This window comes from Amborella trichopoda, chromosome 7, assembly GCF_054954075.1.
Source record: "Amborella trichopoda isolate Santa Cruz 75 chromosome 7, AtrichopodaSantaCruz75HAP2 v2.0, whole genome shotgun sequence".
In the NCBI taxonomy this organism is placed as follows: domain Eukaryota; kingdom Viridiplantae; phylum Streptophyta; class Magnoliopsida; order Amborellales; family Amborellaceae; genus Amborella; species Amborella trichopoda.
Window position 1 is genome coordinate 40,836,406 of NC_142342.1, and position 25,610 is coordinate 40,862,015.

The window sequence follows — 25,610 nt, forward strand, 5'->3', positions numbered from 1 at the left end:
TTTCAAGTCAAAGCTAATGTTGCCATAGTTAAAGCACAAGTTGTGCAGTAGTTTATATCTAGAATGTGTGGTGTATGGTGGAGAGTTGCTCTAATAATTCACTTAAAGGAATGCCATAGTTAAACACAAGTTGTGCAGTACTTTATATCTAGAATTTGTGGTGTATGGTGGAGAGTTGCTCTAATAACTCACTTACGGAATGCCATAGTTAAACACAAGTTGTGCAGTACTTTATATCTAGAATTTGTGGTGTATGGTGGAGAGTTGCTCTAAAAATTCACTAAGAAATCCCAGAAATGGGATGGTCCTTTTGGACACAGGAGTGTTCTATAATATCCGGGACTATGAAAAATAGTAATCCTTTGGGTTCTCATTACAATGGGAAAGCATTGTTCTACATTCCACCTCTTCATCATCGACCACCACTTGAATGGAGGCTGATAATTTTAATGCATGTGAATTCCTCAGATTCATAGCATAATTTAGCCCCAAAAAAGACAAAAAAAGAAGAAGGGATTGTCTACAAAGAGACCATTTATCTTTTGTATATGAATGTCACAATCATTTTTGTCTTTTAAATTTTAAATTTCCATTTAAAAATAATGGAAACTAACAGTCCAAATATTTTCTTACTAGAATTATTATTTTTAGTTTTTAAAATGTATTTATTTTTTAATATTCATGATCACCATGTTAGAGATTACATGTCTTTAAAAATTAAGTCCAAAAATCCATCTCAAAAATAGATTTATTAATAGGCCCGCATTTTTACATATGTGGGCTTGGCCGCATAGAAACCGCAACCATATTCAATATTATTGATACACGTGTGATTTCTTTTCTCAAGCTTGCTATACCACATGTGTGCTTCAATTTTTCTGCGAAAAACACACACAATGTGAATTGTAACAGAAATTCTATCAGAGTTTTGGATTAAAACCAAGTCTCTGCCAGGTTTCAAAACCTTGCTTGGAGATCAAATAACGGCCATTACTTCAAGGAGAAACAGCCTGAAAAAGGGCATTGAGTTGTGTATTAACAAGTCATCATTATTGCTCACCAAGGAATATTTGACCATAATTGATCCACTTGGATGCTTGAATTGGAGGAAACATGAATTGAATGCAAAATCATGGTTGACCATAATACTAGCATTATAAAAAGGATTGGTTTGTTGCTTTTTTAATTTGTAGAGCTAAGAATGCGAGCAAGTTGTGGACACAGTTGCATTTATTGAGGGCTTTATCATCATCAAGTTGTGGACACAGTTGCATTTATTGAGGGCTTTATCATCATTTTTTTTATTTTTCTTTTTCTTTTCCTTGATGTCAAGACCTCTTTGGAGTTTATCCAACAAAAGGAAGCGATTGTGTTAAAATATAGCCTGTTGCACATCTTCCAATTAGGGGTGAGAATGGGTCGGATTGGTTCCAAATCCATCAGGATCTAGATTTGGATTTGAAGTATAAATGAGATATGGGTTCGATCGGATCCAAAACATTTGGATCCGAATCCTGATCCAAATAATATATATTGAATTTGGATTCAGATCTGGACCCAATTGGATCTAAAAACTTTATTTTATATATTATTTTATGTCTATAAAATAATATATAACAAAAAACTACTATATAAAATAACTGGGTTAGATCCACCTATACCAAGATCCAATTCAAATAACTATTGAGATCCAAATTTTGGATCCGGATCCTTCCTGTCGAATCCAAAGCTTGGATCCTTACCCAAGGAGGATAAGTCAAAAAATTGGAGTTTCGGATCCAAACTGGGTAAAAACTCTGCCGTACTTCCTGTTTCTATTTTAGGGTATGTTTTGCCTCTTTCTCTCTCTCTTATTAGAAAATTCTATCCGAGTAAGTGATTAAAAGATTGCTGACTTGGCCTCGGACTCGCCTGGATCACTAACAAACTGAGCGAGTCTGACTCCAGTTCCAAAACCTTGTGTTTTTTTATACTAAGACTTAGTCGAGTTTGGCAGTTTGAGTCCTCCAAGTCGGCATCTGACTTGGGCTCGGGACCCTTGGGGGTCGGTACTTTAGAACAATGGTGTAAATACACGGTAAAAATCACTGCAATACGCCATTCATACTCACTAACAGAAGGTGGCGATTAGTCATCATTCTGATCGACTGTCATCTCCACCTTCCATTGGTAAGGACAAATGATGGCATGTAATATGTACCATGTACTATGTTGCTTATATAAAGAGTAGCAGGTTGCATTAATTTACATTGTTCATTTTATGTGTGTGGTTTGTATAAGCTTGCAACATTAAAAAAAATCTAAGTGCAGCTTCAAATTTTATGATAAGATGTAACTTTGGTGTAAAAAATTATTAGAATGACTATATAATCCATTTTCATCTTTAATTATGAATTTTAAAATTTCAAAAAGAGTTCAAACCAAGTAAATCTATAAAAACATGGAAAATCTTAAAAATAGACGGCCTAATTAATGTGTTGTACGATGCACTAAATTTAGGACTCGAAATCTTTATTTTTTCACATATTCATATATCTATCAATTAGATGCTTTTCCAATATCAAAACAACCTTTTCCGACTTTTGCGGTGCACCTTAATTCTACATTTTAAGCTAGAGACCTTACATTAACTTTTTCTTTTATTTAAAGGGTGTGGGTTCTATAAGGTTGCAACCTTAAACAATCCAATTAAGGCGCACATCCAAAAGTTATTATTGGCACAAAAAATTCTTAGGATTATCTGAAAATATATTTGTATATCTAATTATAAAATTATAAACTCCTAAAATGGTTAAAATTAAGTAGAGCTATAAACGTATGAAAATCTTGAAAATGGACGGTCTAGATAATGTGTTACAAGATGCAGTACTTCTAAGACTTACAATATTTTTCTTTTTCATATTCATACATCTCGATGTTGAGATGATTAATTAGAAGGTTTTTCAACATTAAAACAACTTTTTTCGATGGATTTTTAAGGTGCATTTGTAATTCTACGTTTTAATGTTGCAACCTTATATAAACTTTTTCCTTATTTAAACATTGTAGATTTGATACTGTCTCAAAAGCTATAGCACTTTTTTTACATTGTCTTAAACGTCTTGTCAAGTTTTCAATGTCCAATTAAAATAAACGGTGTAGAATACCATAACCTTACTCCTACAAATGAAATAAAATTCTTATACAAATCAGACCCATCTATATAAACTTAGAATCAATGTTATAAAAACCAAACTGGTTGGCCAAATCAATCGCTGGCTTGTTTCAGCCAGTTTGACTGATTCAGATCTGGCTTTCCGGTTCTATGGTTTTTTTTTTTAATTAAAATTTGTAAAAGTCAATGAGAACCCATACGAACCTAGCTAGTCCAGGGGTCTTTAGACTTGGATTGAGCACTATCGATTCCAAGGCGACTCCCCATTTTTAGAACACTCCTTAAAACAAACCACTCTATTATGTAGTAAAGTTATTTCTCTTAGGGAATAATATAATTTAAGGGGTGGTAAGCCCTTATAAAATTATTAAAGGGTCAAAATGGCCCATTTAAAATTAGAGGTTTTGCATTTTAATTTCATTTCATTTCATGCAAGCACCTCCTTAAGAAGTATTTTCCAAACTGCTTTTGTTCAGGATTGAAAACCCTAAATATGTAGGGCCATTGAGTAATTCTATCCTCCTAAAAGTCCCCAAACAAATGATAGGAGTATCCTTGTTTGTTTGGGATCTATAAAATTACTTAAGTGACCTTGCTTGTTTAGGATTTCAAACCCAAACAAGTGCTGTTTGGCCACATTGCATATAGTTTTTGAAATAGCATTGCGTTAAATAACGCTCAAGTGTAGTTTAGCTGACCTCAATTAGTTGAGAAAAGATGATAGCCTAAATTTAATAAAAATTAAAAAATTAACTATCTAACATGAATTGGGATCTATTGACCCCTTATTAATGATTTGGCAAGAGCTTTGTCCCGTCAACCTATATCTACCCTTTCTTTTGGTTGAAGTATTTGAAACTTATTCTTAGGTACAAAACCATTTCATTAAAACCTATTTTATATGGTTTACTTGCCGTAATACTTACATTATTATTATAAAAGGGGTTTCATTTATTATTTGGGGGTGGCTGTGAGGTCACCCATATGGGAATGCCATCAATATCAAGGCACATTAATGCCTTGGGACTCTTGGCAAAATAAAATTAAGGTTTTGCATATCTTAATACAAGTAAAGATAACAGGGGATTGTCTGCAAAGAGATTCTTTAAGAGTGTTATTGAATAGATATAAAGTTTTTTAAAAAATAAATTCTCCGACTTGGTGATTAACCCCAAGCTATCCAATGAGACATCTAATGAGTGGGAATGATTGTGACATCCATGTATAAAAGATAAATGGTCTATTTGTAAACAATCCCACAATACAGTGTACAATGAGTGACATCAGTGTTTTGTTGGCAATGGAGGTTTGATATTCCTCGTAAATTATTGAATAGTAAAAAAAAAAAGAAAAAAAAGACAATGTCATTCAGTACTTTCCACTAACATAAAGTATGAATTATAAAAAAGTATTTGCACTAAAGAATAAAAACAATCAGAAATGTTTAAGGGAACCATGATCACTACAATAGAATTACAAGCACACTTGATTTCGATCTTAGGGATTTAAATTACATTATCTTCAAATTTTGAGATAATATAAGTGCACTGAAGGTGCGGTAGACCTATAACTTCAAGTTATTGGGGGAAGGTTTCATAGTCTTCTTTACCTGGCTCCTCGGGGAAAGCTTAAATTTCCCTTTTGAAAAGATAAATTTTCTTAAGGAAAATTCATTGAGCTAACCATGATTTATGGCAATGTTGTTTATTTAGAGAAATCTTATTTACAAACTTAAAAGAATTGTCGTATTGAAGAATGGTTCATATTTTTTCGATATTTTATGACGAGGTTCACAATTTTTGTGTTAATATATAGTTACATTTTACTCCAAGACACAAAAAAACTAAGTGTTCAAGCAGTTTGAAAGTGTGTATTGCCCGAACACATAAAAATCGGATGTTTGGGTGGCTCAAAGTAGAACATTCAAATCGCCCAAAACAAAAAAACTGAGATTTTTGGGCTATTGACAAATCTAACTTTTTAACCACTCTTAATACAAAAAAAAAAAAAGATTAATTTTTGGATGGTTTAAGGGTCCAACTTTCAAACTGCCTAAACACCGACTTTTTGTCTGTGCTTTGGTCGGACTATTAGAAAATCTAACTTTAAACCAATCTAAATACAAAAAAAGAAAAGAAGGAAAAGTATACAATGAGACCATTTATCTTTAGTACATGGTGGTTATAATTAATCTTGACCATTGAATGTGAAATTAGATGGCCACATTTATTTTGTTGACCTAACTCAAACTTTAAAAGGAATTTTCTCGAACTTTATGCACATCCAAGCTATTAGATTTCACATCAAATAGTTGTAAGTAATTGTGATATATTTGTATTAAAGATAAATTGTCTTATTGTATACAATCCCAAAAAAAAAAAATTTAATTTTTGAGTTGTTCAAGAGTTCAACTTTTGAAATGTCTAAGCATTCGAAAGTCCTACTTTACACAAGCACTTAATTCTTTTTGCATATGGGTCGTTCAAAGTTGCACCTTCAAACTCGAGTTTTTTTTTCGTGTATTGGGCAGTTTGAAAATTCGACATTCGAACCATGAGTAAATGAGAATAGAAATAACTTATACAGTTTGAATCTCCCATAAAATGTCATAAATCTGAATCATTTAAAATTTATATAAGGATGAGGCCCTAATCCAATTAAGGCACACTTCAAGAATTCACAAGAGGAGGTTATTTCGATGTTGAAAAACTCTAAATTCGATCATCTCAACTTCTCGATGTATGGATATGAGAAAAATAAATTTCAAGTTTTTGAAATTATGCATCTTATACTGTATTATTTAGACCATCAATTTTAGAGATTTCCAAATATTCGTAGATCGATTCAACCTACACTATTTTCATAAATATTTATGATACCGAAACATTTACTGGCATTATTTGAAGGTGCACCTTACTTTTATTCAAACCACACCCTTCTTTAATACCAAAACTCAATTTAGTTTTCTATGTAAATTTATTCATTTTAGAATTCGAAGTTGGGTGCAATCATCAGTACCTTAACCAATCAAACCCAAGCTCCACCATTTCAATTTATCATATTTCTATTCAATTTAAGGTCTCATCCTCGGGCCACTTCTTTTCGTCAACTTTTGAGCACTGTCTTCTTTTGATTATCTATATTGATATTCATTTCTTATTTGCAGAAGATGAATGTTCCAGAACTTTAGCCATGAACTGTATCAGAATAAGTTTGTTTAAGACATAAAATAAGCCCAAGATGGACATTGGATGCCACCAATCTCTCTCTCTCTAAAATATGCATGTAGGTAATCTGTTTCTCTCTTTAAAATATGCATGTAGGTAATTTCTCTCTCTAAAATATACATGTAGGTAATATCTCTCTCTTTAAAATATGCATGTAGGTAATCTTTCTCTCTCTAAAATATGCATGGTAATCTCTCTCTCTCTAATATGCATGTAGGTAACGCTAACGAACTCCAAAACGTGAACGCAAGCACAATTACCCGTCAGTCTTTAACAAATATATAATAAACAAAGGTGAGAAAATTAAGGAGAGACAACCTAGCAATCCATGATAAAAATAAATAAAATAATTCCATGCAACTGGAAAGCAAACATTTCTATTAATTCACATTGTTCCCAACAAACAAACAACCCATCCAAAAAATCCACACTTAATTCCAAAAGCCTCCACCACCCCTCAATCAAAAGGGGAAACTTGTCCCACCATAATACAGTAGCAACCTTAAAGAAATCCCCCAAAAAAAACAAAATCCAAAAAAAAAAGAAAAAATAGGAACCCCCCTAAAATAAGGATGAGAATGGTACAGACAATATGATACAAAAGTATTCTAGGGAAACCCTAACACATGAATGAGAACTACTAAGACTAAATATTGTGCATTATTTGACAAGACCCAACCTAAATAAATTCCTAAAGCACCATAGTCATTGGTTAACTCAAGTCCACAACATCCCCAATCCAATATCAACCCTAGAAAGAGCACACAAATTGGAAGATATAATCAAGAATTACAAGAAACTATAACATCAGAGCTGTCCTTTAAGGGCAGTGCCCCTACCTTGAACAATTAGATGAAGTTCCAACCAAATATTTATTTACAACCTAAACACAAATCTTAATATATACCCCCAATAGAGCAATAGAATTCAATCTGATAAAAGCTTAAAGAATTTCATGAAATAGAAAGAATATAATTAAGAACACAATGACACCATAATCACCATGGCTGATAAGTGAATCTCGGCTCTATCCACACATTTTGTCACAAACCCTAGTTTTTTGTTTTGGAAGCCTGGATACCAGCAAAGTCCATGACAGTCCAGCCTATACTCTCATATCCGACCTTGTCACTTGCTTCTTCTCTAAACCTAAGATAGTCCTTGCATAGAAATGGCCTATAAAGCCTAAAATTCCTCTCCCCTAGTACCTTATCAGGGGCATAGATGACCTTTTCATCCTCAAAGCACCAAAAGAAGGCCAAGGAGAGCCTAGGGTTAGAGCCCCTAAGGACCACCCTATGATGAGATGACTTGAACCTACCATTACTCCAAGCTTGAAGCAAATCTCCTATGTTAATTACCAAATTACCCTCATTAGGGGATATATCAAGCCAATTCCCTTCCTTGCACCTCACTTGAAGCCCTCCAATCTCATTTTGATGCAAAATGGTGATACAACTCATGTCAGTGTGGATCCCTAGCCCTTCATTCTCCTCTTGGTTATTTGGTGCAGTGTAGTTGTTGATCCTGAGGTAGCCATGGCTATTTTGGAAGTCATGTTGAAGGTGCTCGTAGTCTAAGCCATCACCCAAGCATCTCAACAAGACTTCCATGATTCTCTTAGATAATTGCACCATCTTGGTCCCATACTCTTGCAATACTTCACTGCAAGAAATGAAGAACACAAAACATGTGTGTGTGAGAGAGAGAGAGAGAGGAACACTCAAGTAATTGGATTTAGAGAGGGAGAGAGGCCATTCAAATAAGAACACTTGGATAATCTACTTACGCAAAAAAAACATTGGATCACACACACACACACATCTTGGATAATCTCTCTCTCTCTCTCTCTCTCTCTCACACACACACACACACATTTGTACATGCACGCACACACACAAAAACACCCAAAAGATGGAATATGCAATTGGATTGATTCTCAAAGAGAGAGAGAGTGGATATAGAAGGTAGTATAAGCCTACCAAAGAGCCAATTCAGGTTCACCCAGGAGTACAGAAGAGGAGCTCATGGCTGAGGCAGCAAAGTCAGGGCCCCAAACTCGAAGGCTCTCGAAGAAGGGGGAGACAATGAAATGTGGTGTGTAAGTCTTGAGGGTGGAATTGGGACCAAGGAGTTGCTTCGAAGAAGAGGGGACGTTGAAGAGGTTCTTAGAGAGAGAGGAGATGCGTGCGATAAGGTCCAGAGAGATGCCATGGTTGGAGATGTAGAAGAAGCCCCAGTCTTGGCAAGCTTGAGAGAGGGAGGGAGGGGCAAGGGGCTCAGAGATGTCCAGCACTGGGAGCTGGAGACAGGTTTGAGGTCCAGCCATGGATTCAGACTGGTTAGCTCAAGAGGGTTAAATGAGAAGCGGGTTATATAAGGCTGTATTTATGGAATCCAGAAGGGGGGAGAGAGAGAGGGTTTAAGTTAGGTATCGTTAATGTTTTGAGGTTTTAAAATGGTAGATTGCTCAGAGAGATAAGTGGGGGTTGAGGAAGAAGTTTTAAGCTGGGTGTCCTTCTGGTTTTCAAGGATAAATGGTAGAACAAGGTGTTAAGTTAGGTGTCCTTAATGGTAAATTGCCATCCTTAGAGTGATTTATGTGTGAACATTAAAATTTTAGGTAAAATACAAATGCTTCACTTACAGTGGAAAATATAAAGAATGTTGGTTAACTCACTTTTTTTAATTTTTTTTTAAAATTGCCTTTTAGTTGACCCGAATTTTTATTTTGATTTTTTTTAGTTTTTTTCGTTTGTAAGGGAGTGTCTTAATGTTTGGGGCACGGCTTTGCTAAAAAAAAATAAAAAATACAATTTTAAAACAATAAAAAAAAATAGGTTGACCGACCTTTGTAATTTCTTCTTATAAATAGCATGTTTTATATTTTACTTAAAATTTTAGGATCCGCATGTAAAGCACACTTACTTTTATGGAGAGAAAGATCGTGAAGGAAAAGAAGTTATCAGATAGAGTTCAATGAGATGTTTATGTGAAAGAGAGAGGCCTTACATGAAATTTGTATGTTACGAGAGAGAGAGAGAGGCCTTAAATGAAATTGATATTGTATGAGAGATCGAGAGAGAGAGGCCTTAACGACAGAGAATGTTTAAAGTGAGACGTTTGTGTGAGAGAGGCCTTGCATGAAAATGATATGAGAGGGAGACCTTAAATGAAATTGCATCAAAAGAATATACCTTAAATGAAATTGAGATGTTTGACTTTTTTTTTTTTTAGGGGAGGAAGAGGAGGGGGGGGGGGGGGGGGGGATGAAATGTGGTTGTAAGACAACTGCATCTAGACATATACAAGAGGACAAAAAGGATGGATGTTTTTAGAGAGATAGAGAGAGAGATGGGATTTTTTCTTTGGAAAAAAATTTATTTGTGGGAGTTTGTCTCAATTAGGTAAAGTCAATGGGGACTGGTTGTTAGTGTGTTTGGCAAATGGGTAGCATAAGGCAGTAATGCTGCTGGAGTGAGAGAATTTTGATGTTTAGATTCCGTTATTCTTGGGCTCAGATCTATGGACTCTTTATCTTCTTAAAAATACAAATGATTCTTTCATGGCCTTTTGCTATTTAGTCCTGTGTCCACAAAACAAAAACAAAGTTGCCCCTTGTAAATGTTCATAAAAAAAATTACGTAGGGACCATATTAGGCGAGTCAATTATAAAATGGGAACACATTGTTCTCAAATTACGGGTGCCCCCCCCCCCAAGAGAGAGATGGAGAGGAGAGAATGATAGCATGGTGGGTGGCTCAATCTTGGATTTTGCTCGTAGGGTAGAGAGGAGAGGGAAAGAGCGAGGTTGGGTAATTCTCTCCGGAAGAGAGAGATGGTGAAAGAAAAAAGAGGGGAATCGAGGGGAGTTTGAATGTTTAGAGAGAGAAGGTGTCCGGTATATTGAACACCGGACATCAAATTTTAAACTTATAAAACTTAAAGGAGCTGTCCGGTATTTCGAACACCAGACAGGTTCTTTTCATTTAAACGTGGACGTGGGTAACTTGGAAAAATAAAAATAAACTGGGTAAGGAGGTGCCACCCATAATTTGGTAACAACATGTTCTTATTTTGTAATTGACCCCACCCCAATATGGTCCGTACGTAATTTTCTCATGTCTTTAATTATCTATGTGATTGTATATTAGGAAAGTTCTCTATGCTTCCCCTACTATATGGAAGATGTATATTTCCCCCATCCAGCCATCTAATTTTGATCAAGTGAGCCATTGACTATTTGATTTAGATATGACGATTTAAAGTATTTTATTATTATTATTATTATTATTATTTTAAAAAAATTACATCAGTATGAAATTTGGTACGTATCATCATCTCAATGAGGCGTACCTATAACAAATAATTAATTTATTTTTATTTGATAGGATAAAATGACTAAAATACCCTTGAAATTTTTAGGGCCATTTTGGTCATTTTATTTTATGGATAATATTTTTTTTATGTTTTTAATAGGTGCAAAAAAAAAAAAAAAATATGAAGGCCTCAATTAGGGTATGGCCTTAAATAGAGCAGAATGACAGCCCGAGATTCGTGTAGCCGAACCTAATTAATTGAAAAAAAGCTATGATTATGATGATTTTTTATAGGTGCAAGCTTAAGAGAGGAGTGGTCCCAAAATTTAGTATCCAAATATTTTATAGAAAAAAACTTAAAAAAACAAAATTAGTGTAGATGCAAGACTTTGTGATTGGGGCCATCTCAACTGTCCATTTAGAATGGACGGTTGGATAGGGGGAAGTATATAAGTTTTATACATTAGGGGATATATAGAAAGTTTGCCTTTGTATATTACGGGACTATTTTATTTTTTGTATAAAGAGGTCACAATTACTTTTGATCATTGAATGTGAAATCCAATAAATGAAAATATGTTACAACGTTCAAGATATTTATTTGGAACTTTGTGTACAAAAAATGGCATATATGCAACTACCCCATTTCAAATCTAACTAACTGTCCATGATAATTGTAACATGATAATTGTAACATCCTTGAATCAAAAGTAAATGCTATCATTGTATGCATTTTCTATTATCTATGAAAGATTGTACAAAAGATTCATAGTCAATAATCCTTGAGGTCATTAAGTGGACGGTGATGAAGAGATGGCACTGGGACTTCCACTAGGGTCATGCCTTAATATGGAAAACTGTCACAATCAATCTCAGTACCAATTAAAACTGAAACATATAAAATGTTGAGTCACAACAACAATCAATAGGCTAATCATCGTCCAAACAATTGGTTAGACATCAACAGGAGAAAGTAGGCCCACACAGCAAACTCAATGAAACTATACCATGGACCCCACCTCAACCAATAGGGCTGGCATCGGGTCAGATCCCAAATCAAGTCTACCCCTTAAGTCCCAGTTTGGATCCATTGCCACCCCTATTGACCAATGTCTTTCATGAAGTTATTATGGATCCCCTATTGACCAATGTCCATCATGAAGTTATTAGGACCATGTAGATCATATTATACTAGCCTGATTTGGAAAGCAAGACCATATCAATCATTCTCATTCTCCTTCATTAGATGCAATATTAGATGTCAAACTTGAGGTGAGTCATGAAATGCTAATTTTTTTTTTTTGGAATTTTGTCTATTCAATGACAGGCCCTCAAACTTAATTACTTCTTCGTCTCTACTCCTTTTATTACTAATTTTGTATTCCACCATATACTCTATTTTAGTCCGACTAATTTTAACACTTTTGGATTCTAGAATTTCCCTCAAAAGTTTTAACTTTGTATTAACGTCATTTCGAGTCTTATGAACTTGAAGATGAGTAAAGATCAAAATTTTAAAATCTAGAATCAGGGTCCAAGATTCCCCCCCTCTAGTGAACTGATTAAGATCAACAATTCGGATCCAGATGGTACATTTCTTTAGACTCAAAAAAATAATAAGTAAAGAAAACAATTATTAAAAAAAGAAATTAACCGGGGGGATTCAATTCAATTTGGTGGGCATTGGAGATCACTTATTCTGGCTGTGGGACCACCCAATCCTTATTTCAGGAGTAAATGAAAGGAAGTGGAAGAGAGACTCGTACAAATGGAAAAGCACATAGAAGCTGTGTTCAGAACCTCAATCAAAATACACTAAACACCTCTTTATTGAGAATTGCTCAGAGACTAATATCATACAAAGCTAAATGAAACTCTTTACTTCAGCCTGCAATGACTACAACAAAACAAGAGAGTAAGCAAGAAACCATTGCAAACCATCCCTAGCCCCAGCCTACAATTCTCGTAAGGGTTTGCTTGAGCTCCCCAGCTGTTGTCTGCACTTTTCTCCTTAACTGCAACCAGGTTATAAAGTCAAGAGACGGAGAGAGAGAGCCAACAACTGGAAATAAGTAAAACAAGCACTGACTAGTTAAACAACATGATACATTGCCATATAAGGATCTATTTGCGAAATCCAGTGAATCATTAAGGAGTTCACACAAAAGAGTTCTACCTCATGGTGGCAGAAAATTTTAAAACTCATAAGAAACAACGAGCATGCTATATATACCTTTGCTTTAAGTGATAATGTTAGCATGTCATTGTTGGTTGAGGATTTGATGGAATGTGCATCTAACTGGAGTTTGCTGAGTCCTTGGACTATCTCTAGCAGCAAACTCTCTCTCCATGGACAACACATCTCCACTGAGATATCTCTTTCTAAAATGGTAACCTCAATGCCATCCAAAGGAACTCTACTGGAGTCGAGCTGAGCTGGATCAAGTACACTTGCTTTCCTTTTATTTCCTGAATATTTCTCAGTAATTGCATAATTATCAGAAGTTCTTTCTGAAATGTCAGCCTGCTTCCTCGTACCCCTTGCTTCCAGTTCTTTTACCCTCCTCTCAAGTTCTTTTAGGTACTCTATAGTGTCCCCAAGTAGTGAAGCCTTATCGATCTGCAATATGTGTAGAGAGAGAACTGGGTTCAAGGATAGCAAGCTGTGAACTTTTTCTGGTGCCTTGTAGTGTATGAGCATGAGTTCTATCTTAAAAGAGGAGAACAAATTTAGGTGAATTATAGAAATATGGAGTGAGAGAGAGTTCTAAATATATGGAATGCTCCATCAGGATTGATAAATACAATTTTTCTGAAGCAACATGATATTTGCTTGAACATCAAACTTCGAAAAAGTTGAAAAAGTTTCAACAGAACCATATCAGAGCAGAACTTGTAAGTTCCCCTCAGTATCACTAACAGAAAAATTGAAGTCCTCCCCCCCCTCGAACTGCTTCAACACTGTTTTCAAGGAAAAATAAGCAATATAATAACGATATTTGTGAGAGGAAGGGGGTCAGTCAGCATCTTACATACCTTGCTAATAGATGGATCCAACAACCTCAGAGCCAAAAACTTCTCATTCAGCTTTTCTCTCCTCCTCTCTGATAAAACATGACTATGATTAAGATCTTCCACATCCTTCTTCCAAACCCCAAATTTCCCAACATCGCATTCTTGGGTCATAGGAGAATTCTCACTCCTAAACCTCCCCACAATGAATAGAACTTTCTTCAACATCTTCTGAGGCATCTCAATTTGCCTCCGAGGAAGCTCTGACCCTTTCTTCCAAAGCAAAAAACTCGACTTGGAAGAACAACTTTTAATAGAGAGCCTTCGTGGAGCCTCAGTAAATTTGAAGTTTTCACCTCTTTGAAGAATAGAAGAAAGTGTCCTCGAATAATGAGAATTATCAGCTCCATTTACCCCATAATTAAGTGGAGTACCATCCCAACTATCTTGGGCATCTTGCATAAAAGGCTTTAGTATCTCCCCCTTAGGTGAAGCTTCAACAAAAGTCTGAGATATGCAATCACTATTGTTAGGGGAACCATCAGCCCCATTCTCTTCTTCAATGAATGGACAGCTTTGAACTTGGCATGTATTCGTTATGCCATCAGGCATGTATAAATCGTCAAGTTGCTGACTAGAGCCATGTTCACTGAAGTCAGGGGACCTTGTTTTGAAATCTTCACAAACTCCATTCAGTTCCTTGATTCCTTCCTTTTCAAATTCCACCCCTTCTTCGGGCAAGTATGAGATGTCAAATGAAAAAGCGTTATGGGTATCATCTTGGTAATAGTTGAAGTGTTGAGTTTCGCTCTCGCATGTATCCTTTCCAGGCTGCCGATTCAGAGTGGTAACATTGGTCATGAGAGAGAGAGACAGAAAGAGAGAGAGAGAGAGAGAGAGGCCTTCCCAAACACAAGCAACCAGATATATAGCATTTGTATTGATTAGATTAACCAGGAACGACACGACTGCTGTCCCTGATTAACAACCTAAATCAAAGTAATCAATTTCCAAAATTTTCCTTTTCACAATAAGGCTTCTCATACAATACACCTGTCAGCTATCTGATGTGTAATTATGTATACAGTACACATCAATAAACCGATTTCACGCCCTGTAGAAATTTTTTTCTAGTGATGAATATCCTTCTTAAAGACATTTACAGCCAGATATAAAGAGATGAGACTGCACCCAGTGAATGAAAAGATGGAAAAATGATAAAGTCATGTCCTAAGAGAGGCATGTGACTTACATTCTCGTGGCCAATTTTGGCAAAGTCGAGATCATCGTAATCATGGTCTGAGTTTTGAGGACTGGAATGAGATTGCTCGGAGCAAGCAGGCTTTGTTAAGTCCAAAAAGAAAGTCATCATGCGTTGAATTGAAGTTGGTTCCTCCGTAACCTTAAAACAAATCATTAAACAAAGAACAAAAATTCTACTTATTAGTTGCGTCCAAATAGGTTCGGCACATTTAAATTACTATGAGGAAAGTGATGTTCTAAAATGGAATTTTACCAGTTCAGTCACCCCCATTTCTAGCACCCCATTTGGGACTGGAAAGCATACAACTGTCTGCAAATTAAAAGTGAAAAGGCAGTGACTTTACAGAGTCAGTCCAAATTAAATTTCATTATCACTGATCTTTAATGCTTTTGTATCTTACACTCATATTATAATGATATATGTATCAATACGTGCATGTGTGTGTGGGTGTTTTTTTTTTTGTGTGTGCACGTGCACTGGCGCAGGTGAGAGAAGAGCAGCAGCAACCATGAAGTGTAATAAATGCAAATGCCAGGATACAATACCTGAATTGAAGCGCTCTGGGGATGCAATACAATGCCATTCCATTAAACAAAGCGGCACACAAATGAAGGAAGTGAAAATGGAGTCAGAATTCTAAGCTATTATAATCTGGACTTAAAGTAAAGCAAAAATATACTGTAGTCCAGTAGATCGGTGTATTGTACTATGGGCCTACATCCCCCATCTGTTCACACAGAGCACAGACAAACGGTTGGAGATTAACTGGAGTGGGCCTAGAAAGGACATCCATTCTCGTAGATTTAATCGCCAACCACCCATCAGCATGAACAGACAATGTATGTAGGCTTGAAGTATCATATACCATGCCGCATTGTACTACATGGTATACTTCAGATTGGCGTCACAAAAGTAAATTGCAGTTTTTGAAGAGGAGAATGAACCTTGGCAAGAAGTGAGCGTGAGAAGAATTTGCTATCAGCATTGTGAGCATTGCATAGCCAGATATGCTGACCTCTTGATAATGTTCTTCCAGGCAATCTATACAAAAAGGATGTTTTTTGCATTGTTAAAAAAATTAACCAAGGGAAAATAGAAAAAGAACATCTAGGAGTAAAATGATAAAGACCATATTTTAATAGAGGAGCATTTGATCAAAAAATAGAACGAATTACATCAGGATTCATAACTGCATATCATAAATACATTAATGCAATTACCAGCAGACTCATCAACTAGCAATGATCAATGTTCAAAAAAGCGGTCCGCCCAGTGCCTAGGCGGTCCAAAAGGCCTGGGCACATCGTCCATGCCTAGGCGGCCAAACTAGGCGGTTGTCCCTGAGCGGCCGCCTAGGCGGTATAGAACCCACCTAGGTGGCTGCCCAGCGCCCAGCCCTGGGCAGCCGCCCAAGGCATGTGCCCCACATAGGGGCGGAAATTAGTTTTTTTTTTATGTTCTATTGATATTTTTTGAATTGAAACATAAAGGGTTTTAAGGATGGATTTTAGATTCATTTGAAACCTAAATCCATTTCACAAAAAAGAAACCTCAAAAAAACTAAATTTTGTGATTTTGATTGGATCGAAGTATTTATCAAAGTTATAAAAAACGGATCCAAATATCCCCAGGTAAATTAGATTTAGTTTTGGAATTTTATGATCCTATTAGAGGGTGTTTTTTATTATTTTAGCACCAGAAAACATCTAAGAGGTGGGAGTTTGGAGTTCGAGCAAATCAAAGTAAGTGCAAAACTTTATTTATAGTTTGCTTGTTTTATTTTGAGATATCTTTCTTTACTATCTAGTCGAAGTGGAGATCCGGGTTGGAAATATGGATATAACCTGAATCTAAATGACAAAAATTGCATTAGATGCAATTATTATGAAAAAGATACAAAAGAGGGTATAACGTGTAATTTTTATGAAATTACGATTATTGTATAACGTGTAATTTTTATGAAAAAGATACCAATAGGGATATTAACCGATTCAAGAAACACCTTGCTGGTATTAAAGGGAATGTTGCTTCTTATAAAAAAGTTCTTGAAGCTATTTAAGATGACAATTTCTGAATTTAAAAGAACCAGAAAATGATGAAAATGAGCCTTGTTCTATGGAAATATCTTCTCCAGGTTCTTCTAGAAATGGTGAACCGGTTTGGAAGTATGGTCATAACCCGAATCCAAATGACAAAAATCATATTAAATGTAATTATTATGGAAATGATACTAATGGAAGCATTTATCGGTTTAACAAACACCTTGTCGGTATTAAGGGGGATGTTGCCCCGTGTAAAAAAGTTCATAAGGCTACCAAGGAGGAAATTATACAATATTTGAGTTCAGGAAATTACAAAAAGATAGAAAAGGGTAGAGCAACCTAGACTCTTAGGGCCTCATCTGCACATACTGGTAAGAGGGAGGTAGAAGAAGAGGAGGAGGAAGATGCAGATTCAGAAGAAACAAAGGAGGACGAGCGTTATATTGAAGAGGGAGATGACTCTGATGATGATAGCTTCGAATCTGATGCACATGACGAAGCTTACCCTATTCCTTCTTATGATGATTGTGATGACTGAAGACACTCTTGGTGTTGAGTGCTGACTGTTGTTTTGAGTATGTTGAGTGTTGACTATTGTGTCCTAGACTGTATATTTTCTGAATTTCTGTATATATATATATATATATATATATATATTTTAGTTTCTACTTTCTAGTTTCTAGTTCTAATGTCTAACTTTTGTGTGTATAGTCTACAATGTATCAGACTATTAGTGTATGCATGTAGCATTGTATGAAAATATGGATTATGGTTTTATAGATTATCAAAATTCTCTTCTCGACTTTATCTTCTTTTTTTTCAACTGGGATGGATTATCAAAATTCTTATGGATTATGGTCTTATAGATTAATCATTATCAGACTATCTTTTTTTTTCTTTTCAACTGGGCCACCGCCTAGGAGCTGGACGGCCTGGACCCCCATGGCTGCTTGGGTGCCGCCTAGCGCTTTTTAAAACACTGGCAATGATATTATACTGATACAATTAGCATATTGGTGTATTGAAGATATAACCATTGAAATATGACCAAAATCTATCATTTAGACTAAAGAGGGAGAACATATGTTTTTCTCCTTTCATGAACCCATGATGTTGTTCACCAGTATACCAGCTGATATACAGAACAACAAAATGATATTCCTAGGTAAAAATATCACCATATTCTTCGCACTATTTTTTCAATAAACACAAGTTTTAGAAACTTTTCTCATCCATATACCTCTATAAGCATGCACTTTCATAAAAAGGACACTTTGAAGCCCTTGTGGGGTTCAAAATTGATTATAATGCGAAAGATAGTGAAATTCCTATAGGTCTGGTCAAGACACTTTTCAGGAGGTAAACTTATCCTACCACAATCTTTTGTCAAAATGCCCAACAAATGTTACTCAGCTTAGCAATGCAATATTGGATCATTATATCCTGTTAGAGCTGCTATCCTAGACCTGAGCCATATAAGATACTGTCTAGCTTCCATTCAGGTAAACTTTACCAAACCTCTTTTTCCAAAAGTTTGATCAAGTAAATCATTTTCAGCAATTATGTTATAAACAAGGAATCCACAAATTTTAATGCAAACATTTAATGAAAAGCTTCTCAAGACTATATTATCATGTAAATTCCTAAAATAGGTAATGTACTTGCTCGGACTATGTGGCTTTCATGGAGCCCCTAGTAGGATGTGAGGATTGTTTTTCTTTAATAAGGACACTGGGACAAATTAATTTAGCTTCAATCAAATTGATTAAATTTTCTATCACTCCTTTTCCTCAGAAAAAAGTTGAGATTTTCCTATTCTCTCATATATATGCTTATGCTGCTGTCTCATGGATTCTTTCTAGAGCATTAAGTAGTTGCTTATGCTTAAATAGAGAAGATGTCTATTTCAATCCTTGATTTTGGCTTACAAAGGACAGTAAAAGGATGCCCCTTAAATGGGACCTCATAGGCATTTATAGAACATTCCAAATCAAAATACAGGAAAACCAAGAGGCAATAGTTGGGATAATTTAGATATAGCTCTGTCATGCATCTCATCAAGGTGGTCCATTTGGAGTTGTGTTCTTTGGGCTGTGTCCAGATAACTACTCATCAACAGTTTCAGCTCCCCTGTCTTCAGTAAAGAGAGGCATGTTGGTCATGACCAACCCAATATATGAGTCAAATTCATGAACGAGAAGCAGGACATATCTAGCATGGACCCTAGCTACCTCATAAAATATGAATTGGCATGGAATGAGAATTAGTTGTTAACCAGATGAGAGCCGACTAGTGATTATTTGGATAAGAATGGTTATGACCTTTGCTTTGGCCATTGTTGACTAGGAATGACCTTAGTGCAAGCCATTGCCATTATTTGAATAGGAATGGCTATGGCTAGAGTCTTAGGCATTAGTTGAATAGGAACCACTATAGCCTAAGCCTTTAGCAATTAGTTGAATAATAAACAGAACTGCAGCACAATCTTGTTTGGGCATGGCCTTTTTGCCCCTCATTGAAGAGGGACAAATGTGGGCTCAAGATAATTAACTTGAGGCAAAAGACACTAACTTAAAAGTATGCTTTGGGAGCAAACTCACCATGGTACCAGCCTTAGCTGTTAGTTGAAGAGGACCAGTAGCAATTACTACAAGCATTTTTCATGGTTTGGAAAATAATTTACCACAAGGGACTGAGCTCCGAAGTCTTTTCCTACTACCTTAAAAATCCCACTTTCATCTCTGCAGTCAAAGGCAAGCTTGGAAAGTGTTGCTAAGAGAGGTCATACCCTTTTCACTTGCTTGGTTATCCCCAGCATTTACATACTCACCTAAGTCACTCTCATCACACAAATGCAGACAAGCATGTATGCACTCCTGTGCACAAACACATGCACAAATGGTCGATAAAGTAATGGATAAGGAATTAATGTGTCTTCCCAATCCCAAAGATAATATATGGTAACTTGCAATTTGTGGGACCACAAACTACATCATAATTTATGAGTCTGAGAAGAACTTTGCCCATAATTGAACCACCATAACAGGATACAGAGACATTTTAAAATGCTATTATGGCGGTGGTGAGAATGTAAATAGAAATCTTTAAAAAGCAGATACAGATAGAGTAGAAATTGTGCTTCGATTAAAGACCTGAACAATATTTAGGAAGTAGAGGTTGCTCAATATAAAGACGAATGATGGTTGTGGCAGTGCCACCACCATTAGAAGTGGAAATGGACATGGACATGCTGCTCGTTGTATAAAAGAACCACATTAAAATGTGTCTTCAATTGTAGACAGGCCATAGAGAAGGTGGTAAGTGAAAAACAAAACATTAATAGTTTATATAAAGAAGAAGATTGAGACCATATATGCCAGTACATAACAAGGTGTATGAACAAGGCTGAAAGAAAACAAGAGGCCAATGATCTTTTGTTAAGAGATATACAATGTCTAATCTTATGATAGCGCATAAGAGAAGATGATATTACCAAGATATCAATGTACATAGACATGGCCAAAACAATATGTAACAGAACTTAAAGAATACTTCAGCCATGAAATGAATGAAGGGAAACCCCTTTACACATGAGGGTGAAAGCACAACCAACAACAGCGAATACAATGACAACAAAAAAATGCAGTGCACAGGCAAACTACATATACGAGTAGACTAAGAATAATAAGGGCAACTATGTTCACAATATCTTGCAAATTTTCTTATATCTGAAATAATTTTGCCATAAAAACAAATAGTTTTTTTTTTGGGGGTAGTCCAGTGGTAGGAATCGAATTTGAGATGTAGCACAGTTAAATGTCAGCTGCTAATTATTCAAGCCCAACCCAATTCCTAGAACTAAAATTTTCAGATCTAATGCTCTTTGCAAAGGTCTCGTCTATAATAATGTGCCAACTAAGAGCTTTCGAACAAATGCAAACATCTCAGCTATATTAGGCATGAAGAGTTCAGGTTAAATCCTTTTTTCCATCCCTTTTCCATCTTGGAAATGTATACAATAAGGCGATTGACTTTTGCTATAAGTCACAATCATTATCGACCATTAGATGTGAAATCAAGTCGCTGTGGATATCTTATTGATTGGGCACAAAGTCGAAAATATAATTGCTTGAACCATATTACAAGCTTTAAGTTATCATATTTCACATCGTAATGGCTAAGGGTGATTATGATCTCCTAATACCAAAATTGAACGGTCTTATAGTATATAATCCCCATCCACCTTTACTACCAAAACATACTATCTTTTGGTATTGGAAATTTCCAAGGTTACTAGCAAATTAGAAATGGTTTTCTCACATATTTTCGTTTATATTATGATTAATAATTCCACAATATGGCCTGCAATTCCCTTTATTTAAGAGATTAAAATTTGATCTCAAAGACGAACTTTTCTCTGTCTGTTTTAACATAGGTAAATTTTTACCTGCATCCTAAGACCACTTTGATATCGGGTGACTTCTCTAACATTATTTGTTGAATAATATCTCTTCAGATTTTCTCAAAAATTTTCTAGTTCATTTCCCACAATGTGCTTTCATCACGGAAAAGGGACCGTGGTGGTAGCCCCCCATACCCTAGTCACCACATTGTGGTTTCTATTCCCACTGCTACCACCTTCAAAAAGCTAACTCCTAATCTACTTGAAAAAACATGTAGGGCCTTGTCCTCCCCACTGAATTATCCAAAAAAAAAACTCAAAGTGCTTAGATCTCTAAGAACCTTACAGCCCATTTGAAGAAAGAGAAAGTAATCACCTTAAAGAAAACCAAATAAACCAATCAAAAGAAAAAAGAGAGGAATTAAGCTAGAAATATGTAAAGCATATGATGAGAGATAGAGAGAGAGAGCATTATGTGAATTGCAAATGGAAGAGAGAGAGAGCAAAACAAAAATCCGGAAATCAAGCCAATAATACTTCATGCATATGCTAAAAGAGAAAATGCATCACATTATATTTTGGATTGGGGGTAGAGAGAGAGAGAGAGAGAGAGAGAGAGAGAGAGACCCTTGACCAGGATTGAAAGTGAAGGACATGCATATGCTAAAAGAGAAAATGCATCACATTATATTTTGGATTGGGGAGAGAGAGAGAGAGATACCCTTGACCAGGATTGAAAGTGAAGGACATGCAAACCAAGTAGAACCACTCTGTATCAGTGAGATCTTCCGGAGAGAGAGCAGCACAAGGCCTTCGAGCCTGCTGACTACTCTCACCCATCGAGAGCGACGCGTAAAGCTCCCGCAACTGAAGGCTTCTCTGTAAACCCATCTCTTCAGGGGTAAGCTCCATTGGTTGAACAGTCTTCCTTGTCTTAATATCACCATTGTAGTACCCATCACCCCATTCCAAAACCCTACAAGAACCCCAATTCTCTTCTCTTAAAAAGCTACAAAAACCCAATTCAAAATAGCATTTCTAGTACTTTAATAGAAAGAAATTGATCAGAACTTGCAATGAAAACTTTTCTGTTCTCCATCATGGTTTAAGTCCAAATACCCATTTCATTCAAATGAAAAACTATAAATGGCAATTGCATCTCTCACTTAGGAGCAGGAAATTCAGTCCAGAATTGTTGTGAAAAAGAATGATATGAAGAAAGAGCGAGAGACAGTTTGGCCAGAGCCCAAACTCAAAATCACAAATTTAACTTTTTAAGTTCTATTCAGGAACAGAGATAGAGAAAGAGAGTGTATGTGCCGGAGCCCAAAAGAACCATAGCCAAGAGAGAGAGAGATCATATGCACATTGCCTAAATTTCAAACTATTCCTTTTACAAAAGGAAATTGGATTGATCGGGCTGCAGCCCCATCAAAATAAGTAAATCCTCACCTCATAGCTCATTTAAAATTGCAATTCAAGCATTACAACAAATTTACATCAATCATCTCTGCTTGAAAATGGTCCCGCAAAAAAAAAAAAAAATTTCAAATTCTAATAAATTGTATTTTATAACAAATTATTTAAACGGTCCATTTCACCCTAAAATAAGTGTCCACATTTCTACTATACCAGTTTTTTAATTTCAAATTTTATTGTCGATGTTGAAAATCGATTTCTAAGCCATCATGAAAATTTCTTGCTGAAAGTACTTTCCAGACAAAATTTGAGGTGAGGGCTTATTTTGTTTTCATAAAGCCCACGCCTTACAGAAACTTCATCCTTTACAAAAAGGTAACCGTAGAAATGCATTGGAGAGAAAAAGTAATGGCTGCAACTTGATAAACTAAAGCAGTAAAAAAAACTACAGAGGTAAAGCATAGGACTTTTTCATTACCCCTGGTGTTGAGAAGAGAGTGTCCAAAAGATACCATAACTCCATTGAAGGCCCTGAACAGCTGATCCAAGCCGTCTTCTAAGGAGGTTTACTTGAACTCCTCGCTGGTTTTGGAGCCCAGAAGCCATAGCCCAAAAACATTAAACCCTTCTCTCCTTTTTCTTCACAAAAAAGGACTAAAACCCAGATCCAACAATAACGCCATTATTGTTTTCTGAAGGTTTGAGTTTCCGATGGAGGTTTTCTCAAACTTTTATCTGGTTTTGAACTAATAAATGCCATGACCAAAATCCCAATTTTCTCTCTAGGAAACAAGACTTCCAATCCTGGAGAAACAATAATAGCTTCTCTCAAAATTGGTTTTCTGGGTTTTTCTCAAAAGCCATGAAAGAATCTAAATCTTGGTTTTTACTGAGTAATGAGGAAGCTCAACAGGCAAAGCTCTGGATTTTAGTCAGAGAAACTGATTTTTAGAAGCAGAAACAGTACAACAAGCATTCTCCAGCGGTCCTGAAATTTATTGTTAGGGAGATACAAGTCAAAAGCTGGGCCTGCCATATTTTCTAAGATAAATAGGAACCATTAAAGCTCAGAAAACAAGTAACAGATACAAGATATATAGAAAATATAAAAGTGAAGCTATGTTTAAAGAGGTTTTCTGGTAATTCTCACTGGTTTTCAAGAACATATGCAGTAGCTCAAAACCCAATAGTTCAATAATTTTGGTTCCATATTCTATCAGAAGCAAAAATTAGCGGTTTTCTGGTTCTTCTTCCTGGTTCTGGACCAAGAAAACAAAACCCAAAACATACACGTTTTCTCTAATGCTTGACAAACTTCTCTTACTTTCAAAAGTTAAAGAGTTTCAAAAAATTGGTTTCCTTTTTCCTTGTTCTGGACTTTAAAGGCCCAATCCCATCACCAGAAAGATCAACTTACTCTTGAAATGACAGAAATCCAGTCATGCAAAACCACATTAATTGTTTTCTCAAGCGGTTTCTAGTTATTCGTATTCATCCATAGATTTAGAGGACTCCAAATCAAAACTCAAAACTCCTATCTCTAAATATAACATGAAAACCACTCATACAAATACATATCTGAGTTCTACCCATTTCTTGAACGTGATTTTTTCTGGTTTTCTTTGAATTCTTCATGGTGTTTTACATTGAAAAACAAAACCCAACTAGGAAAATCCCATTTTTCACTGAGCTTAACAGAAAACAACCCATGAAAGCTCAATTTTAGCCTGTTTTCAAAGAGATTTTCTAGCATAGATCCATGGTTTCAAGACCAGTAAACCAGTTTTACAAATAAATGAACCAACGATACCGAAAAGAAAGTGAGAGACACCTCATGTTCTAATGTTCTCCTTCTGGTTTTTGGAGAACCACGAATTACAGGCGAAGCGGCGAAAACCTGGTTGTTCTTTGGTACAGAGAAGCATGGTTCTTGAGAACGGAGGTTCCTCGTAAGTAGTTTAATGGCGGTTTTTATATCTTTTTGGTAGTCAGAAAAGCTTTAGGGCCTTAGACCGTGAGTAAAGTAAAGGCCAAGAGTTGCAGAGGAGTACAGTGTACTTTGCCAGACAGCAAGAGAGAGAAAGAGGTAGCTCTGATGGGAAGAGAGAAAGAAGTGTAACTCTGGCTTGGAGAGAGAGAGAGCTTCGAGGTCTAGAGAGACAGTGCGAGTTCAGAGAGAGAAAGAGGAGAGAGAGGTTAGAGTTCTGCTAAGAGTGACAAACAGTTGTATTGGCTGGAAGGAGAGCTCAGAGTGCTTAGAGAGAGAATTCTGTGTTCTAGAGAGAGAAAGAGCACTGTGTTCTAGAGAGAGAAAGCGGTCTGATTTCTACAGAGAGAGGAGGGAAGAAAAAGGTCGTAAATGTTTTGCAAAACGCAACGAGGTTTTAAAGAGCAAGGATGCAATCGGCTTGACTCAGCTCGGCTTGGGCTTAGTATGGCTTGGTTACTAGGTGAAAATGACTTAAATACCCTCAATGCGTCTTCAATTATAATTCCTATCGAAATATAAAATCCACGTGCTGCAATTTTTGTTTTTTTAGAGCCAGGGAATTAAGCCACGTGTTTTAATCAAAATTTTAATCTGCCCTATACTGTCATGACACCCGTTAGAAAAGGCCACAAGGGTAAAAATGAGAGGGTGCAGTGTGTACAGAGCGGACAGTCTCGATCCGTGGTTTAAGAAGTGAATCGACGCTTCGATTGAGCATCCCAATAACCCATTTGAATCGATGAATTGACGATACAATTTGGAAATCGATCCAATTTGTACG

The 25,610-nt window shown here is 36.0% G+C and overlaps 2 protein-coding genes across 12 annotated transcripts; both read right to left on the reverse strand.

Moving 5' to 3' along the window:
• Positions 1–7,352: 7,352 nt before the first annotated feature.
• Positions 7,353–8,768, reverse strand: LOC18422876 (2-oxoglutarate (2OG) and Fe(II)-dependent oxygenase superfamily protein). Its single transcript, XM_006827557.3, has 2 exons — positions 8,364–8,768; positions 7,353–8,046 (listed from the first exon to the last, which is right to left on the reverse strand). The coding sequence occupies exons 1-2, from the start codon at positions 8,708–8,710 to the stop codon at positions 7,434–7,436; spliced, it is 960 nt and encodes a 319-aa protein (XP_006827620.1). The 5' UTR covers positions 8,711–8,768; the 3' UTR covers positions 7,353–7,433.
• A 3,743-nt stretch (positions 8,769–12,511) lies between these two features.
• Positions 12,512–25,196, reverse strand: LOC18423009 (transcription factor EGL1). 11 transcript variants are annotated; one of them, XR_016058978.1, is made up of 10 exons: positions 24,671–24,809; positions 23,318–23,827; positions 22,142–22,396; positions 15,921–16,017; positions 15,522–15,536; positions 15,229–15,285; positions 14,965–15,114; positions 13,737–14,543; positions 12,934–13,661; positions 12,512–12,715 (listed from the first exon to the last, which is right to left on the reverse strand). XR_016058978.1 is itself a non-coding variant. In XM_006827558.4 (10 exons), the coding sequence occupies exons 2-10, from the start codon at positions 23,443–23,445 to the stop codon at positions 12,644–12,646; spliced, it is 1,968 nt and encodes a 655-aa protein (XP_006827621.1). In that variant the 5' UTR covers positions 23,446–23,827; positions 24,671–25,196; the 3' UTR covers positions 12,512–12,643. The 11 variants fall into 11 exon arrangements, 9 of the variants coding, with proteins under 9 accessions (XP_006827621.1, XP_088727467.1, XP_088727468.1 ...); XM_006827558.4 differs by having other exon boundaries at positions 12,934–13,320; positions 24,671–25,196; XR_016058979.1 differs by lacking the exon at positions 15,522–15,536.
• Positions 25,197–25,610: the final 414 nt, after the last annotated feature.

What these genes read in the sequence shown, in the direction of transcription:
- LOC18422876 (XM_006827557.3), bottom strand. Translation starts at nt 8,710, where the DNA reads ATGGCTGGACCTCAAACCTGTCTCCAGCTCCCAGTGCTGGACATCTCT. An exon ending in GAACCTGAATTGGCTCTTTG is followed by an intron (nt 8,047 to 8,363) that starts GTAGGCTTATAC and finishes CATTTCTTGCAG; the next exon opens with TGAAGTATTGCAAGAGTATG.
- LOC18423009 (XM_006827558.4), bottom strand. Translation starts at nt 23,445, where the DNA reads ATGGCTTCTGGGCTCCAAAACCAGCGAGGAGTTCAAGTAAACCTCCTT. An exon ending in ACTTTCAATCCTGGTCAAGG is followed by an intron (nt 16,018 to 22,141) that starts GTATCTCTCTCT and finishes CTTTTTGTATAG; the next exon opens with ATTGCCTGGAAGAACATTAT. An exon ending in CCAAAATTGGCCACGAGAAT is followed by an intron (nt 14,544 to 14,964) that starts GTAAGTCACATG and finishes CTGAATCGGCAG; the next exon opens with CCTGGAAAGGATACATGCGA.